At 49.4% G+C, this 17,056-nt stretch overlaps 1 protein-coding gene across 14 annotated transcripts in view; it reads right to left on the bottom strand.

Annotated features, from left to right (window-relative positions):
- Nucleotides 1-17,056, bottom strand: part of dtna (dystrobrevin, alpha) — a 364,320-nt gene that overhangs the window by 232,419 nt on the left and 114,845 nt on the right. For all 14 annotated transcript variants that reach the window (XR_015079004.1, XR_015079005.1, XM_085992861.1 and 11 more), the window contains exon 5: nucleotides 12,285-12,370. Coding sequence is in view for 12 of the 14 variants with exons in the window: in XM_085992861.1 (XP_085848987.1) it covers nucleotides 12,285-12,370 (86 nt within the window). In the remaining 2 variants the exon portion in view is untranslated. The remainder of the gene's footprint in view (nucleotides 1-12,284; nucleotides 12,371-17,056) is intronic.

Below are 17,056 nucleotides of genomic sequence, written 5' to 3'. Positions count from 1 at the left end.
TCAGGATTTTTCGGCCCATCTGGCAGGGAATTCCATCTTTTCCAAAGTAGACCTCATCCGAAGCTATCATCAAGTGCCCGTGCATCCTCAGGACGTCCCCAAAACTGCCGTCATCACACCTTTCGGGCTCTTTGAGTTCCTTCGTATGCCGTTTGGGCTGAAGAATGCAGCACAAGCCTTCCAACGTCTCATGGGTTCCGTGTTGCGCGATCTGCCGTTCATCTTCGTCTACCTAGACGACATCCTTATTGCCAGTAACAGCACGAAAGAACACATAACACACTTGCGTACCCTTTTTTCTCGTCTCAGCCAACATGGCCTTATTATCAACCCGGCCAAGTGCCAGTTTGGGTTGCACAGCATTGATTTCCTGGGACACAGAATCACCTCAGAAGGCGCCGTCCCGCTGGCCACGAAGGTGGAAGCAGTCACCTCGTTCCCTCTTCCTCAGACCGTCAGGGCCCTCCAGGAATTTCTGGGAATGGTCAATTTTTATCATTGGTTCGTCCCCAAGGCGGCATTGTTGATGCAACCTTTGTACGAGGCCTTCAGAGGTAAATCGGGCAAAGACCCGATCGATTGGACACCCCAGATGGACCAGGCTTTCCTCGACACTAAGAACGCTTTGGCTGCTGCGACCATGTTGGCACATCCCCTTCCGGGCGCAACCATTGCCCTTACCACCGACGCATCTGATTATGCCATCGGGGCAGTACAGGAGCAGTGAGTCGATGGCACATGGCAACCACTGGCTTTCTTCAGCCACCAATTGCGGAAGAACGAACGCAAGTATAGTACTTTTGATAGGGAGTTGTTGGCATTGTTTCTGGCCATCCGCCATTTTCGCTTCCTACTGGAAGGACGCCCATTCACGGCTTTTGTAGACCACAAGCCACTTACTTTTGCGATGGCCAAGACAGCGGAACCATGGTCGGTACGGCAACAATGTCATCTTACGTACATATCTGAATTTACAACCGACATACAACATGTCTCGGGCAAAGACAACCTGGTGGTGGATTGTCTCTCCCGCGCCCAGCTCCACGCAGAACACCTGGGAGTCGACTATGTCGGTTTGGCAAAAGAACAGAAGGCAGACCCTGAAGTGCAGGCATACCGGACCGCACCTTCCAGCTTACAAGTGGCTGATGTCAGTTTCCAGGCCGCAGGGACCACACTCCTGTGTGACATCTCGATGGGCGTCCCACGTCCAATCGTTCCAGTCGAATGGCGCAGGAGAATTTTTGACACTATCCACGGGTTGTCACACCCTGGCATGAGAGCGTCACAACGATTCATGGCAAAGAAGTTCGTCTGGAAGGGCATGCATCTCGACATCCGTGACTGGATCAATACCTGCGTGATTTGCCAGAAGTCCAAGATACAACGCCATGTTAAGGCCCCAGTCGCCACTTTTCCGGTTCTGGAGCGTCGATTCGACCATGTGCACGTGGACCTGGTTGGTCCTCTCCCTTCCTCTCGTGGGTACACTCACCACCTCACCGTGGTAGGCTGCACCACCAGGTGGCCAGAGGCAATTCCTTTGGTTGCCACCACAGCAGCAGACATCTCCAGAGCCTTCATCTCGGCGTGGGTAGCTCGGTTCGGGGTACCGGTTGACATCTCCTCCGACCGGGGGCCTCAATTTACCTCTGAGCTTTGGAACGCCGTAGCTCAAGGTTTGGGCACCAAGCTTCATCGTACCACCGCCTACCATCCACAGGCGAACGGTCTGTATGAAAGATTCCACAGGTCCCTTAAAGCCGCACTGCGTGCTAGTCTCCGTGGGCCTAGTTGGGTGGACAGGCTCCCTTGGGTGCTGCTAGGTCTTCGCACGGCGCCTAAGGATGACCTGCATTCTTCTTCAGCAGAGCTGGTTTACGGCCAACCACTCAGCGTGCCTGGCGATTTTCTTCCTCCTCACACGGAACCCTGGTCCCCAGCTCAGCAGCTCGTCAGCCACCAGGAAGCGGCTAGGAATTTGATCCCAGTGCCTACGTCGCATCATGACCTGCAGCGCTCCCATGTCCCGGTGGATCTTAAGAGCGCAGAATACGTGTTCCTTTGGCAGGATGCTCACAAAAACCCGCTCAAACCGCCTTACACAGGTCCGTTCCGCGTCATCTCATCAGGTGACAAGTCCTTCACAGTCGACGTTGGCGGTAAGCCTGACCACATCGCCATCGACCGGTTGAAACCGGCGCATCTGGATCTGAGCGAACCAGTCTTCACCGCTCAGCCGCCTCGTCATGGTCGTCCACCGTCGACTGCCGGTCCAGTATAGCCACAGTCATCCGCCGAGTCGTCAGTGCCCGCCTCACCGGGTCGACCACAGCTGGCCTCTTCTTCTCCTCCGCCTGCGGCGTCATCCCAACCACAGCCAACGGCCAGTTCATCATCTAGCGCTCCGTTCCAGCTGCTGGGGTATCGTAGTCGGTCAGACAGACTCGTCAGACCCCCTTCTCGCCTTAACTTCTCTGTTAAAAGCAATTCTGGAGGGGCACATGCGGCGGAACCACCAGAGGATTACGGACAATTGTATATTATTCCTTTTACAGCAATGTAGTACAGCTGACGTCAGAGCTCAGAACCTTCTAGCAGTTGAGCTCGGAACCTGCTAGCAGTTGAGCTCGGAACCTGCTAGCAGTTGAGCTCGGAACCTTCTAGCAGTTTCCAGAGAGGCTTTCAAGCAGACCAGACCTATTTACATTGTATCCTACAGTTTCCTGTACAGCTTCATTTGTTCATTAAATTTTATTGTTTTTGATTTTCTGAGTCGATCTCAATTCTTCGGCTAGGAACCCCAGTTCCTACAGAGGAATGGTAAAAAGACAAAGTTAAAAGCTTTATATCTGAATGCACGCAGCATTCGTAACAAGATAGATGAATTGACAGCACAAATAGATACAAATGGGTATGATCTGATCGCCATTTCAGAGACGTGGTTGCAAGGTGATCAGGGCTGAGAACTGAATATTCCAGGGTATTTGACAATTCGGAAGGATAGACGGAAAGGGAGGTGGGGTGGCTACGTTGGTAAAGGATGCGATCAGTGCAGTGGTGAGAAGTGATATTGGCTCAGAAGACCAAGATGTAGAATCGGTTTGGGTAGAGATAAAAAATAATAAAGGGAAAAAGTCTCTGGTGGGTGTCGTCTACAGGCCCCCGAACAGTAGCAATACTGTTGGACAGAGTATAAATCAACAAATAATGGAGGGCTGTAAAAAAAAGTACAGTAACAATCATGGGTGATTTTAAACTCCATATTGATTGGACAAATCAAATTGGCCATGGTAGCCTTGAGGAGTTCATAGAGTGCACGGGATGGTTTCTTGGAACAGTATGCAATGGAACCAACCAGGGAGCAGGCTATCTTGGATCTGGTACTACGTAATGAGACAGAATTAATAAATGATCTCATAGTAAAGGATCCTCTAGGAAAGAGTGATCATAGCATGGTTGAATTTCAAATCCAGTTGGAGGGTGAGAAAGTTGTATCTCAAACCAGTGTCCTGATCTGAAACAAAGTAATTACAGTGGCATGAGGGCAGAACTAGCTAAAGTGGACTGGAAACATAAATTAAAGGGTAAGACAGTTGAAATGCAGTGGGGAACATTTAAGGAGATATTTCATAACTCTCAACAAAAATATATTCCAGTGAGAAAGAAAGATTTTAAGAGAAGGGAGCACCATCTGTGGCTAACTAAGGGAGTAAAGGATGGTATCAAATTGAAAACGAAGGCATACAATGTTGCCAAGATTGGTGGGAGACCAGAGGATTGGGAAATTTTTAAAAACCAGCAAAGGATGACTAAAAAAAAAGATGAATTATGAGAGTAAACTGGCAAGAAACATTAAAACAGATAGTAAGAGCTTCTACAGGTACAGTAAGAGCTTCTACAGGTATATAAAAAGGAAGAGGGTAGCTAAAGTAAATGATGACCCCTTAGAGGATGAGACTGGGGAATTAATTATGGGGAACGGGGAAACAGCAGAGACTCTGAACAAATATTTTGCATCTGTCTTCAAGGTAGAAGACACTAACAACATCCCAATAATGCATAATCAAGGGGTCACAGGGAGGGAGGAACTAAAGATGATCACTATCACTAAGGAAATGGTACTTGGTAAAATAATGGGACTAAATGATGACAAGTCCCCTGGACCAGATGGCCTGCATCCCAGGGTCTTAAAAGAAGTGGCTGCAGAGATGGTGGATGCATTGGTTGCAATATACCAAAATTCCCTGGACTCTGGAGAGGTCCCAGCGGTTTGGAAAACCGCAAATGTAACACCCCTATTTAAGAAAGGAGGGAGACAGAAAGCAGGAAACTATAGACCAGTTAGCCTAACATCTGTCGTTGGGAAAATGCTGGAGTCCTTCATTAAGGAAGCAGTAGCAGGGCATTTGGAAAATCATAATGCAGTAAAGCAGAGTCAGCATGGTTTTATGAAAGTGAAATCATGTTTAACAAACTTGCTGGAGTTCTTTGAGGAGGTAACGAGCAGGGTGGACAAAGGTGAACCAGTGGATGTGGTGTATTTTGATTTCCAGAAGGCATTCGATAAGGTGCCACATAAAAGGTTACTGCATAAGCTAAGAGCTCACGGAATTGGGGGTAATATATTAGCATGGATAGAGAATTAGCTAACTAACAAAAAGCAGAGAGTCGGGATAAATGGGTCATTTTCCGGTTGGCAAACGATAACTAGTGGGGTGCTACAGGGATCGGTGCTGGGGCCTCAACTATTTACAATCTACATTAATGACTTGGATGAAGGGACCGAGTGTAATGTAGCCAAGTTTGCGGATGACACAAAGATGGGTGGGAAAGCAAGTTGTGCAGAGGACTCAAAGAACCTGAAAAAGGATATAGACAGGCTAAGTGAATGGGCAAACATTTGGCAGATGAAGTATAATGTGGGAAAGTGCGAGGTTATACACTTTGGCAGGAAAAATAAAAAAGCAAATTATTATTTAAATGGAGAGAGATTACAAAATGCTACAGTTCAGAGGGACCTAGCATTTTGAAACACAAAAAGTTAGCATGCAGGTACAGCAAGTAATCAAAAAGGCAAATGGAATGTTGGCCTTTATTTCAAAGGGGTTGGAGTATAAAAGCAGGGAAGTCCTGCTACAACTGTACAGGGTATTGGTGAGACCACACCTTGAGTACTGCATACAGTTTTGGTCTCCTTATTTAAGGAAGGATATACTTGCATTGGAGGCAGTTCAGAGACGATTCACTAGGTTAATTCCAGAGATGAGGGGGTTGACTTATGAGGAAAGGTTGAGCAGGCTGGGCCTATACTCATTGGAATTTAGAAGAATGAGAGGTGATCTTATTGAAACATACAAGATACTGAGGGGGCACGACAAGGTAGATGCAGAAAGGATGTCCCCTCGTGGGGAAATCTAAAACGCAGGGGCACAGTTGTAGAATAAAGGGTCGCCCTTTTAGAACTGAGATGAGGAGGAATTTCTTCTCTCAGAGGGTTGTAAATCTGTGGAATTCTCTGCCCCAGAGAGCTGTGGAGGCTGGGTCATTAAATACATTTAAGATGGAGATAGACAATGTTTTGCAAGATAAGGGAGTGAAGGTTTATGGGGAGCGGGCGGGGAAGTGTCTTTGAGCCCAAGATCAGCCATGATCTTATTGAATGGCGGAGCAGGCTCAAGGGGCCAAGTGGCCTATTCCTGCTCCTATTTCTTATGTCAGGTGGACAGCTGGCCGGCGGGATGTTAATGAGGCCCAGCTATTAAAATGGGCATGGCTTCCCAGTGGCTCCATTCAGCTTTCCACCTGGGAGTTAAAATCCACACTCAAATGTTGAAGGCACAAAATTGGTGGTGAGTTTCTATGGGGATCTGGAGCCATGGTCCCACTGAAAGTTTAGAACTTTTGCATAAAATGATGCATTCTGGCTAATTTTAAGCACTTTCATACTCCACAATTGATAGTCTAAAAACAAAGGAAAAGCAAAAATTGACATTTAGATTTTCAACAGATCAACACTTTCCTAAAGGTTATCTTAGCAACCACTCTCCCACATCCAAACCCTCCTCCCAATTCATTGATGTGCTCTATCTCCTCCATACACAGCTCACAGCAACATTGTACCCCATAAAACAGTTAGCAAGCACAAATATCACAAGGGATGATCATGTAGATAAGCCTCATAGAATTCTATGAGGAGGTAACAGACATAGTAGATGGGGGAAATGCAGTAGATACAGTGTACAAGGACCACATGAGAGATTAAGGGGTATGGAAATAGGGGGAAGTTAGCAAACTGGATTAAAGAATGGTTAGAAGGGTGAAAACACAGAGTAAGAGTTAAGGGCAGCTTTCGGGAGTGGTGTCAAACCTGAAGATGATAGTAAAATTGGAGATATGCAGTATTGAGTACCATACTATAGTTCAGATATTGAGGCTTTAGAGAAAGCACAACGTAGATTTATTGGGACACTGCCTGATTTGAGGAAATAGAAATATGACGATAGGCGTGAAACATTGGGCATTTTTTTGTTAGAACAACACAGATTACGGGGCAATATGATAAAATTATGAAGGAATAGGATAGGGTAGATAGACGCAGACTATTTCCAGTGGTTGAGGGGTCAAGAATGAGCAGCCATAGGTATGAGATTAAATGTAAAAGATTTAGAACTGAGGGCAGGAAAAACTACTTCACACAGAGAGTTGTGAGGATGTGAATTAACTTCCAGGGTTAGTGGCTAACAAGGAACTAGGTCAGCATTCAAGATTAGATTGGCTAGGTGGATGAAGGAAAAATGGATTGTATACCTATCTGTCAATGGTAATTCCTGGTTCTAAACATTATGGAATTAATTAAAATGTTGGTCTCAGATTTCCATATTCTGTCTCAGTCCTCCCTATGTTTGTAATTGCCCAAAAACATTGCAGTTAATTTTCGCCTTCACTGCATGGGCGGAACTGGTGGAGTGGATCACCTGCCTATTTTCAAACCCGTCTGATTTTCATTCCACTGCAATGAATAGAATGGAAATTGGCAGGTTCTATGATGGGTGGGCAATCCGCTCCTCCAGATTACCGCCCATGCTGTGAAAACAAAAATTTTCCCCATTCTTTTATGCAATGAGCTCTTACTCCCTTGTTCAATATACAGCCAGTTTCTCCTACTCCATTAAACTGATGATTTAAAATTCTGCATCTTTCTCCAAACCTGTCCTTGTACTAAAAAAAAAATCAGCATTACAGCCACTGTTAAACACAGGGAAGAATGGGAGCACACGGTGATTCTGTGAAATACTGATGAACATTCACCTTAGATATTAAATAGCATACAGACAGCACAATTATACAAATGAGTTGCCAACGTAAGATGGTCGTAGGCTTTTTCTGAGGCTGTCTGTCTGTGTAACTTTTGTATGTTTCACTACATCCCTACATTCCAACCAATGTTCCCTCTAATTTTTTTTTGTGCATGGTCCCTGACGTAATAAAGACTCACTACGCACTTGGTTGCACATAAAGCAAGGCTTTAATCGACTTGTAACAAAACATGGAGGTCTAGTTAGTAGCCACTAGTTTCCTGTTTCCAGATTGTCTCTGGCCAAGCTGGGCCCATGCCCTAGTATTTATACTCCTCAGGCGGCGCCCTCAGCTGGCCGTTCAATAGTACTTCCTTGTAGAAGTTTTGATTTATGACATTCTTCCTCCCTAAAAGGTTTGGAAGTCCAGTCTTCCTTTAACGGACTAGGCGGACCAAAAATAGCCGTAGTCGTTTAGCGTTCTGCTTGTGACCGGAGGGCACGTTCTGGTCGCTGGGTCGCTTGGCCCGTACCGGTAAGTCAGTAGAGTCCGCGTCATCTTGATCGTCCTGTGGAGGCCTGGGAATATCATGACTCCGGGTGCTCGTCCCCACAGGCGCAGAGCTGGCCTCATCCTGGGTCGTAGCCGGAGATTGTCCGGCGTCCTGATTTCGGGTGGCCATCCTACGGGGAGCGCTCGGCCCCCTGAGTTGATCCGGTAGCACTGCTGGCAGCTCCCTCGATGTCCCAGGTAGGGCGTCATCTTCATAGGGGTGCGGAGTGTTGACATCGTCGTGAGATCCTACATCATTCGGGCCCGTGTGACCGGTTGGGCAGGGAGCCAGATCTCTGAGCGAGACGGTGGGCTCCCGGCCATCGGGGTACCGCACGTGCGCATACGTGGTGTTTACCTCTGTTAACTCCACCTTGTCAACGAGAGGGTCGTTCTTGGCCGACCGGACGAACCTCCAGAGTAGCACAGGGCCTGGAGCCACCAACCATGATGGTAGAGATGCCCCATGTGTAGAGCGATGCCGGAACTTGAAGAATCGCTCATGAGGTGTGACATTAGTGGATGTGGAGAGAAGAGACCTGATAGAGTGTAACACGTCAGGGAGCAGAGTTTCCCACTGCTGGTCTAGTAGGTTGCGTGACCTCAGTGCCAGACGGACAGCGTTCCAGATGATGGCATTGTATCGTTCAACCTGTCCATTGCCGATTGGGTGATATGGTGTCGTCTTACTCGAGGCGATTCCCCGTTGGGAGAGATAACTTTTAAGTTCACTCGACATAAAAGGAGGGACCCCGATCCGTGTGGATAAAATTGGCCGTCCCACAAAGGGAAAAGACCTGATCGAGGCATTTAATTACCGTAGAAGTAAGCATATTAGGACAGGGGAAGGCAAAGGGAAAGCGTGAATACTCGTCTACCATCGTAAGTAGGTAGGTGTTCCGCGTCGACGAAGGCAATGGCCCTTTAAAGTCTATGCTGGGCCTCTGCATAGGCTGCATTGCATGTATGAGTAAGTCATCTGATGGGCGGAAGAATTGTGGTTTCAATTCTGCACAAATCCTACAGGAGGAGCATGTTTTCTTTACGTCCTCCGTTGAGAATGGTAGATTTTTGGAGCGCACAAAGTGCAACATACGGGTAACGCCAGGATGTCATAAGTCCATATGCAGATCCGCCAGAGTCGACGTTGACATTGAAGAGCAAAATGCCCGTGTGAAGGTATCTGGGGCCACATTCTGTTTGCCGGGTCGGTAACGGATAGTATATCCAAAGGCGGCCAGCTCCATCCTCCAGAGTTGAATTTTATTATTTTTGATTTTCGTGCGCTTCCGGTTATCCAACATGAAGGCCACGGAGCGCTGGTCAGTTATGAGCGTGAAATGACGCCAAGCAAGAAAATGACTCCACTCCTTCTCGATGGGGGGGGGTGGTAATGGAGCTCACTACCCTGTAGGGTTCTGGATAGGAATGCCACGGGCCGACCACCTTGATTCAAGGTAGCCGAGATCGCCACCTCCGATGCATCGCATTCGACCACAAAAGGAAGGTTTTCGTCAATGGAGCGAAGCGTGGCTTTCCCCAGCTGTCGTCTAAGGAGGTTGAAGGCAAAAATAACCATTGTTTCTAATGGAAAAGACTTCGCATGAAGCAGGGGCTGTATTTTATCGGAGAAGTGAGGTATCCACTTTGCGTAATACGCAAACATGCCCAGTGTCCGACGAAGAGAGCCGAGATTTGTAGGGGGAGGGAGCTCCTGAAGTGGACGAAGTTGCTCTGGGTCCAGTTTAATAACACCGTTGCCCACCCAGTAGCCGAGAATGTTCACTGATGGCACCGATTTCACCGATTTGGATTCGTTTAACGTTAAGTGGCGACGACGGAGAACGTCAAATAATCTCTGAAGATTGGCGTCATGCTCCTTTTGATCATGGCCGGCAATAGTGATATTGTCTAAATACGGAAAGGTATCTGTCAAGTTCTCTTGCAGGACTAGGCCATCCATTGCCCGTTGGAAGACGGCCACCCCATTGGTGACCCCAAATGGAAGGTGACAAAACTGATAAAGCCGACCATTGGCCTCTAAGGCCGTATACTTTTTGTCAGAGTCTTTCAGCGGTACCTGATGGTACGCGCTCTTTAAATCGAAGGTTGAAAATACCTTGTATTTGGCAAGGTTCTTGACCATGTCATCTATGCGTGGTAGCGGGTAGGCATCCAGATCGGTATATTGATTAATAGTCTGTGAATAATCAATACACAGACGTTTCTTATGTTGTTTTAAAGGGTTTTTCACAATGACGACTTGAGCCCGCCAGGGGGATGAACACGGCTCGATAATACCGTCAGCTAAAAGGCGAGAGATTTCTGCCTTGATAAATGCTCGGTCATCTTGGCTAAAGCGTCGCGATTTGATGGCTATGGGTTTACAGCGGGGGGAGAGATTGGCAAACAGGGAGGGCTCACCGAGTAAGGTCGCCGAGAGCGCACAAAACGGCACCTTAGAAATGGTAAGCTCCGGCTTCAACCCTCCAAACTCAAAAGTGAGTCTTTTGTGTTGCTTCTGGAAGTCCTGCCTCAGAAGCACATCGCTACATAAGTTTTCGAGTACTCCGAGCCGGGTGGAGGGATACGTGCGACCATTGAGGATGAGGTTGACAAGACAGAAGCCAGGAGAATTGGTGGTCAGAGTCGTCAGAGCCATTGCAATCTCCCTGTCTGAGGGATAAATGCGCAGTTTTAACCTGCTGACAGCCCTCTTACTAATGACGCTGTCAGAGCTGCAGGAGTCAATTAGCGCGCTTAGAGTGTGCCCATTTACTGAAACCTTCGTAGCTGCATGGGACAAACTTTGGGGAAAAACAGCTGTGATGGGAGGAGGGGTAATTTTTCCTTCGGCAGCTGTAGCCTTAGCAGTGGTTCTTGGGGGAGGAGCAGCTCCATAGATAGCAGCTGTGAAGCTAACAGGAGCTCTCGACCGGTATACTTTAGTGGAGCGGCCTTTCTTGGTAGCAGAGGCCCGTGACTGGCATACCTTGGAAAAGTGTCCTTTCTTGCTGCAATGATTGCAGGTCGCATTATGAGCTGGGCAAAATTTTCTGTAATGGAACATACCTCCACAAAAGAAACACTTTCTTCCTGATTGCCAGGATGCTGCTAGGGCGGGGTCGTCATCAGCAAAGGCCTCTAGGGTAGGGTCGTTGTCCGTTAGAGTAGAGTCATCATCAGCGGGGGCATCCACCCGAGACCTATTGAAAGACTTATTAAGGGTGATAGCCGCCGCCCGTGCACGTGGTGGGAGATAAGTGTCTGCATTCTTCTTGGCCAAGTCCAGGAAACACGCCTGGTCATAAGCAGCCCGTAAATTGAGGGTTTTATTTTCCAGCAGGCGCTGACGTATAAAAGGGGACGCAATCCCATTGATAAAGGAATCACGGATTAGTTCCTCTTGATACTGTTCAGCTGTAACCGCTTTAAGGTTACAATCTTTGCTGAGCCTACAAAGTTTCTGGAGGAATTCATCGAGTGATTCCCCAGGCTGCTGCCGAGTTGTGGCCAGTAGGTTTCGAGCAAAGATTTCATTCGGGGACTTGACAAATAGCTGCTGTAAAATTTCGACAGCAGCGTCGTAGTCTATACAGTCCTCAATATAATCATACACGAGGGGATACGTAGTTAATAAGCATTCATAACTTATTAGAGGCACCCGCCCCACATTCTTCAAGAAAGTTGCTAAAGGTACGAAACCAATGCTTCCATACCTTCGCTGCCGCAGGTGCATTTGGGTCCAGGTCGAGACGAGCGGGTCTAAGGAGTTTTTCCATGATGGATCAGTTTCTTGCCCAGGTTCCTTTCTACGGTTCGAGTTGCAGCTAGTTGTTCCGAAGCACCCAAGGCGTGGAGACGATAACAAGTCGATTAAATTGACGTAATAAAGACTCACTACGCACTTGGTTGTACATAAAGCAAGACTTTAATCGGCTTGTAACAAAACATGGAGGTCTAGTTTGTAGCCACTAGTTTCCTGTTTCCAGATTGTCTCTGGTCAAGCTGGGCCCACGCCCTAGTATTTATACTCCTCAGGCAGCGCTCTCAGCTGGCCGTTCAGTAGTACTTCCTTGTAGAAGTTTCGATTTATGACAATCCCTTTAACTGGCTGCGTGGCCCATTCAAATTTTCGCGCATGCACTTTTTTTCCATTTAAAAGCCGGTGAGCGGCCTGCGTGGGACCTCCAGGCCACCACGCGGCCACGCAGCTTAGTGGGAACATTGATTCCAATAATGCACTTCAAAAGTACTTCATTGGCTGTAAAGCACTTTGGGTCGTCCCGAGGTCATGAAAGACGCTATATAAATGCAAGTCTTTCTTTCTTACATGTCTCAAAGTGGAGATAAGTGGTTGTGGAAGGGCAAAAAGGTCAAGTGTGGAACAATGACTGGAACATTGCAATGGTTAGTATGTACGAAATACTTACATCTCAGTTTATCCAGTATCTTCCCTCCACATATTGTTGCTAATGCCACTTTCACAGCAAAAACTGATATTTTGCCATGGCCTTCTCTGAAAAATCAATCAGATAATTACATTTAAACAGCAATTGTTATCAGTCAGCAGTCATTTAAAAAAGATAGTAAATTAGCAAATAAGCTCATCCGTTTCTGCAAACAGATTTAGATTTAAATGTCACTTACCTTGCTTTGGAACAGTTATGAAAAAGAGAAACATTTTTTCCCCAATCTGAAACTTATTTTAATTCAGCAGAACCTTTTTTTCTGGTGAATTGCTTTCTCATGATAAATGCTTACTAATTGAACATCACTGACTGACAGCTTAAAAAAAAATGGAGGAAGGAGCGACTTCTGATCTGGATTCTGAATCCGATTCTGGTGTCATATGTTGTGGCAAAACACCTGTGATTCGAAGATAATTTCGGAAGCTATCTTTGGGGCTGCAACCTGACTGTTCCTGGGTGACTTCAGGTTGTGAGCCTGAGCTGAATCCGACTACATTACAGACTTTGCGAAAAAAAGGATTGCAACACTGAAATTAGAACCATAAAAGTTTACAACATAGGAGGCCATTTGGCCCTTTGTGTCTGCCCCAGCACCTTGCTGAAGCAATCCAACATTAATTCTACTGTCCTGGACTTCCCCCATAACCCTGTATCTTCCTATTTTTTAAATCTTTGCATCTTTTATGGGAAAAGGGGATAATGTTTCTTTGTGTCAACTACTCCCTGTGCAAATATTCCTTCCATACTCCAACAACTCGGTGTAAAGAAATTTCTTCTCACCCCTCTCATACTGTTTCTCATAAACAACCTACAATGAACACTGTACAAGAAGTAACTAAACATTCAGGCTTCAAAGAGACTGAAATTAAATATGTCTGAAGTTGTTTGGTTCCTTTGGTTCAGAGACTCTGACGCAATTAACTGCTCATGTGTTAAACAAAAGATTAGGGCCTAGAAATTCAGTCTAGCCACTTTTGGGGCGGTAAAGTCGGGCGGGCGGTAAAGTTAGCGCCCGCCGGAAAGTGGAGGCCACTTTGCCGAAATTCAGTAGCTTTGGCCAAGGAGTTTGGGCGAGCGCTGAAACTGGCGTTGCACTCCTATCTTTAGGCGCTAAGCCGGCGGTGCGGACTGATAACGCCGAGGCCGGGCGCAGCGCAGGTGCGGTCATGTTTTGATTGACAGCAGACACCCTGACGCTGGCCAGCTCTTAAAGGGGGAAGGGTCGACTTTGTCTGCTGCCACGCCCTGGATAGTGGAGCCCTGCAGCTAGGCCTGAACACTGCTGGTGGACCCAAATAGCGCCTGAAGCCATGCAGAAGGCCCGTGAACGAGCGCAGCGCTTCTCAGAGCATGCTTTGAGGGTGCTGCTTAGGGGGTTGGAAAAGAACAGAGAGATCTTGTGCCCGGACAGTGGCAAGAAGGCTCCCAGGAGGCAGTACAGGAGAGCCTGGAGGGAAATCGCCCTGAGGGTGTCAGCCAACAGTGATGTCCGCAGGACTGGTGACCAATGCCGCAAGAAGTACAACGACCTCACTCGGATGGTCAGGGTGAGTACCCTTTCCAGTGTCCTCCTCATCCTTGCATGTGCACCTCACATTATGGGCAAAGGGACCTCAAAGGCCTAATGGCCAGCCCTCCTCCCGCAGCTATGGCACTGGCATGATCATCAATAGCACTTTTTGCACTTCACACACTGGCCAAGCTTTTTGACCATGGGAGGCAGTGCACACAACAACAGGGCACCACACTGGCCAAGCTATTCGACCATGGGAGGCAGTGCACACAACAACAGGGCACCACACTGGCCAAGCTATTCGACCATGGGAGGCAGTGCACACAACAACAGGGCACCACACTGGCCAAGCTATTCGACCATGGGAGGCAGTGCACACAACAACAGGGCACCACACTGTACTTAGAGGCCATCCTTTCTCTTGCAGGCCAAGCTGGCGCAGAATCTGAGGAGCCGGACTGTCACCGGGGGAGGCCGTGCCCAGTTCCAGGAGCTCAGTGACCTGGAGGAGCGCGTGGCTCGACTCATGCGTGCCCGGGTGGTTGGCCCTGTTGCTATTGGAGATGCCGACCCTGTGCTGGGCCCCAATGGTAAGGACATGACCGTTTGCATCTCTCTCGTTCCCCTTGCGCTTCAGATCTACATCCTTTGCCACTGTCCGACCAATGCGCATAATGCCACCAATCATGCCTCCCTCGCTGACGCCCTGTCCTCACTCTAAAGCTACTCTTGTGCCTTCCTGCTTTCAGCTGGTGAGGAGGAGGTCCCTGAAGTTGAGAGTGCCAGTCCCTCGGAAGAGGAGGACGACGAGGACCAAGAGGAAGGCGGCACATCGGGGGAACCCTCATCCGCGCCAGGGGATGGCAATGGAGGGGACACGTCTTGCCTGGAGGAGAGCCAGGGGGAAGTGTTGCAGGGGGGTGTAGCTCCTGGGCCCAGTGGCGTCCAGGCACGCGGGAAGGGTCGGGCAGCACGGCGGCCTTCTCCCCAGAGGGGGGAAGTGTTGCAGGGGAGGGCAGTTGCTGGGCCCAGTGGCGTCCAGGCACGCGGGAAGGGTCGGGCAGCTCGGCGGCCTTCTCCCCAGAGGGAGAGTCCGGCCTCCAGTCCGGAGACGGTCCTCGCCCAGGAGGTGCGCCTCCTTGATGAAATGTCCCCGGCCTCGGAGCGGCGCCACAACGAGTTCATGGGGGTTGTGGGACAGTTGCCTCAGGCCATTGAGTCCCTGGCTCATAGTGTGGCCGATTTCGGGGACTCACAGGCCAGGGATGTCGACCAACTCGCGGCAGCACAGGACGCGAGTCGAGAGTTCATGAGTGGTGCCGTGCAGACACTGGCTGATCTGATGCGGGCACAGACCAGGGCAGTTCGGGCACTCACTTCTGCCACACTCGCTGTGTCATGGAAGCATCGCCAGGGCACCCGCCGCCCTGCTGCAGCACAGCGGTCTGGCCTTCACCAGATTGCTGCACTTGCTGCAGTGCCAGCCCGGCCGAGTGCCAGTGTCTCTGGCGACCAGCGAGCGCCTGGCATCAGCCAGCTTGCCCCCATTGATGCAGCCGCCACTGCCACTCCCCCAGCCAAGCTGCGACGAGCTGCTGGAGAGACTGATGCTGCCCAGCCACAGCTGCAGCAGTCAGCAGCCGGCCCCTCCAGGGCTGGACCTCGTCTAGGCCGACCCCCAAGGGCATCTGCCGTCACGCATTGTGCCCCTCAGGAGCCTTCCCCCAGCCTTGCAACACCCACAGGGCCCAGGTTGAGGCGGAGCAACAGGTCGGGCAGGGGCCGGAGAAGCCTGCACAAGGACTCGCCCTGTCGGCACACCAAGTAGAGTGTGTTGCCAACTGTTTTTTTATATGGGGGTGTTTGTGTTCTGTATGGGGGGGGGGCTTATTTTGCTAACGCCGAAGATGAAGGCAACTGTTTTTTTTATATGGGGGTGTTTGTGTTCTGTATGGGGGGGTTTGTCTTGGTTAGGCCGAGGATGAAGGCCAATTGGATGGACAAGTTTTGTTATTCCTCCCCAGGTTGTGGGAGTGAGATATGTTTTTGACTTTTTTTGGAGGTGTTGTCTGTTTTTCTGTTTCATGTGGGAAGGGCCCTGAGTTTGTTAAATAAAGCTTTTTATTTATTCAGCTTGTCCAGGTGTCATGTTTCAAGTGGTTGTTGCGTTAAACGGCTGAGGGCTTGCGGAGCGGCTGCATTCAGGTGCGTTCATTGCCACAAGCCATTCCCTGACAGGGGGCCTAGAAGTGTCGTTCAATAAGCCGCCGGCGGACGGCCCTTGGACTTTGTGGCTCCCTCCTGGGCTGGTACTCCTCCTCCTCCTCCTCCTCATGGTCCTCCTGCTCGTCCTCCTGAGGTGGTGGTCCAACGTGAGGTGGCAGTGCCTGAGTCCTGCGGATAGCCAGGTTGTGCAGCATGCAGCAAACGACGATGAACTGGGAGACTCTATCCGGCGAATACTGTAGAGATCCGCCGGATCGATCCAGGCAGCGGAACCGTTGCTTGAGGACGCCAATCGTTTGCTCTATGATGTTCCTTGTGGCTTGATGGCTTTCGTTGTATGCCTCCTCCGCAGGGGTCCTGGGCGCGCGGAGCGGGGTCATGAGCCATGTACACAAAGGGTGGCCCTTGTCCCCAATAAGCCATCCCCTTGGTGGAGGCTGTGCCTCGAACATGTCAGCCACAGTAGTCTGGCGCAGGATAAATGCATCGTGGCTGCTTCCTGGAAAGCGGGCATTGACAGCTAGGATGCGCTGCCTGTGGTCACACACCAGCTGTACATTGAGGGAATGGTAGCCCTTCCGGTTGCGGTAATCCTCGGCATTGTCGATAGGTGCCTGCATAGCCACATGCGTGCAGTCAATGGCGCCCTGCACCATGGGGAAGTCGGCGATCCTGGCAAATCCGACTGCACGCTGCTCCTGCCTCTCTAGGGTCATGGGGAAGGAGATGAATTGGTGTCTCCTTGCGAAAAGGGCATCGGTGACCTGCCGGATGCAGCGATGCACGGCGAACTGGGAAATGTTCGCTATGTCCCCAGCAGCGGCTTGGAATGAGCCGCTTGCATAAAAGTTCAGAGCCACCGTGACCTTCACTTCCACCGACAGAGACGTCCTGCACATCAGCTGTGGACGCAGATCTCTGTGAAGCAGCTGGCAGATCTCTGCAACCACCTCCCTTCTGAAGCGCAGCCTCTTAACACAATGCGCGGCAGTCA

This window comes from Somniosus microcephalus, chromosome 7 (genome assembly GCF_052327205.1).
Source record: "Somniosus microcephalus isolate GS21.2 chromosome 7, FLI_Smic_1.0, whole genome shotgun sequence".
Classification (NCBI taxonomy): domain Eukaryota; kingdom Metazoa; phylum Chordata; class Chondrichthyes; order Squaliformes; family Somniosidae; genus Somniosus; species Somniosus microcephalus.
This window is presented reverse-complemented; position numbering and strand designations above follow the sequence as displayed.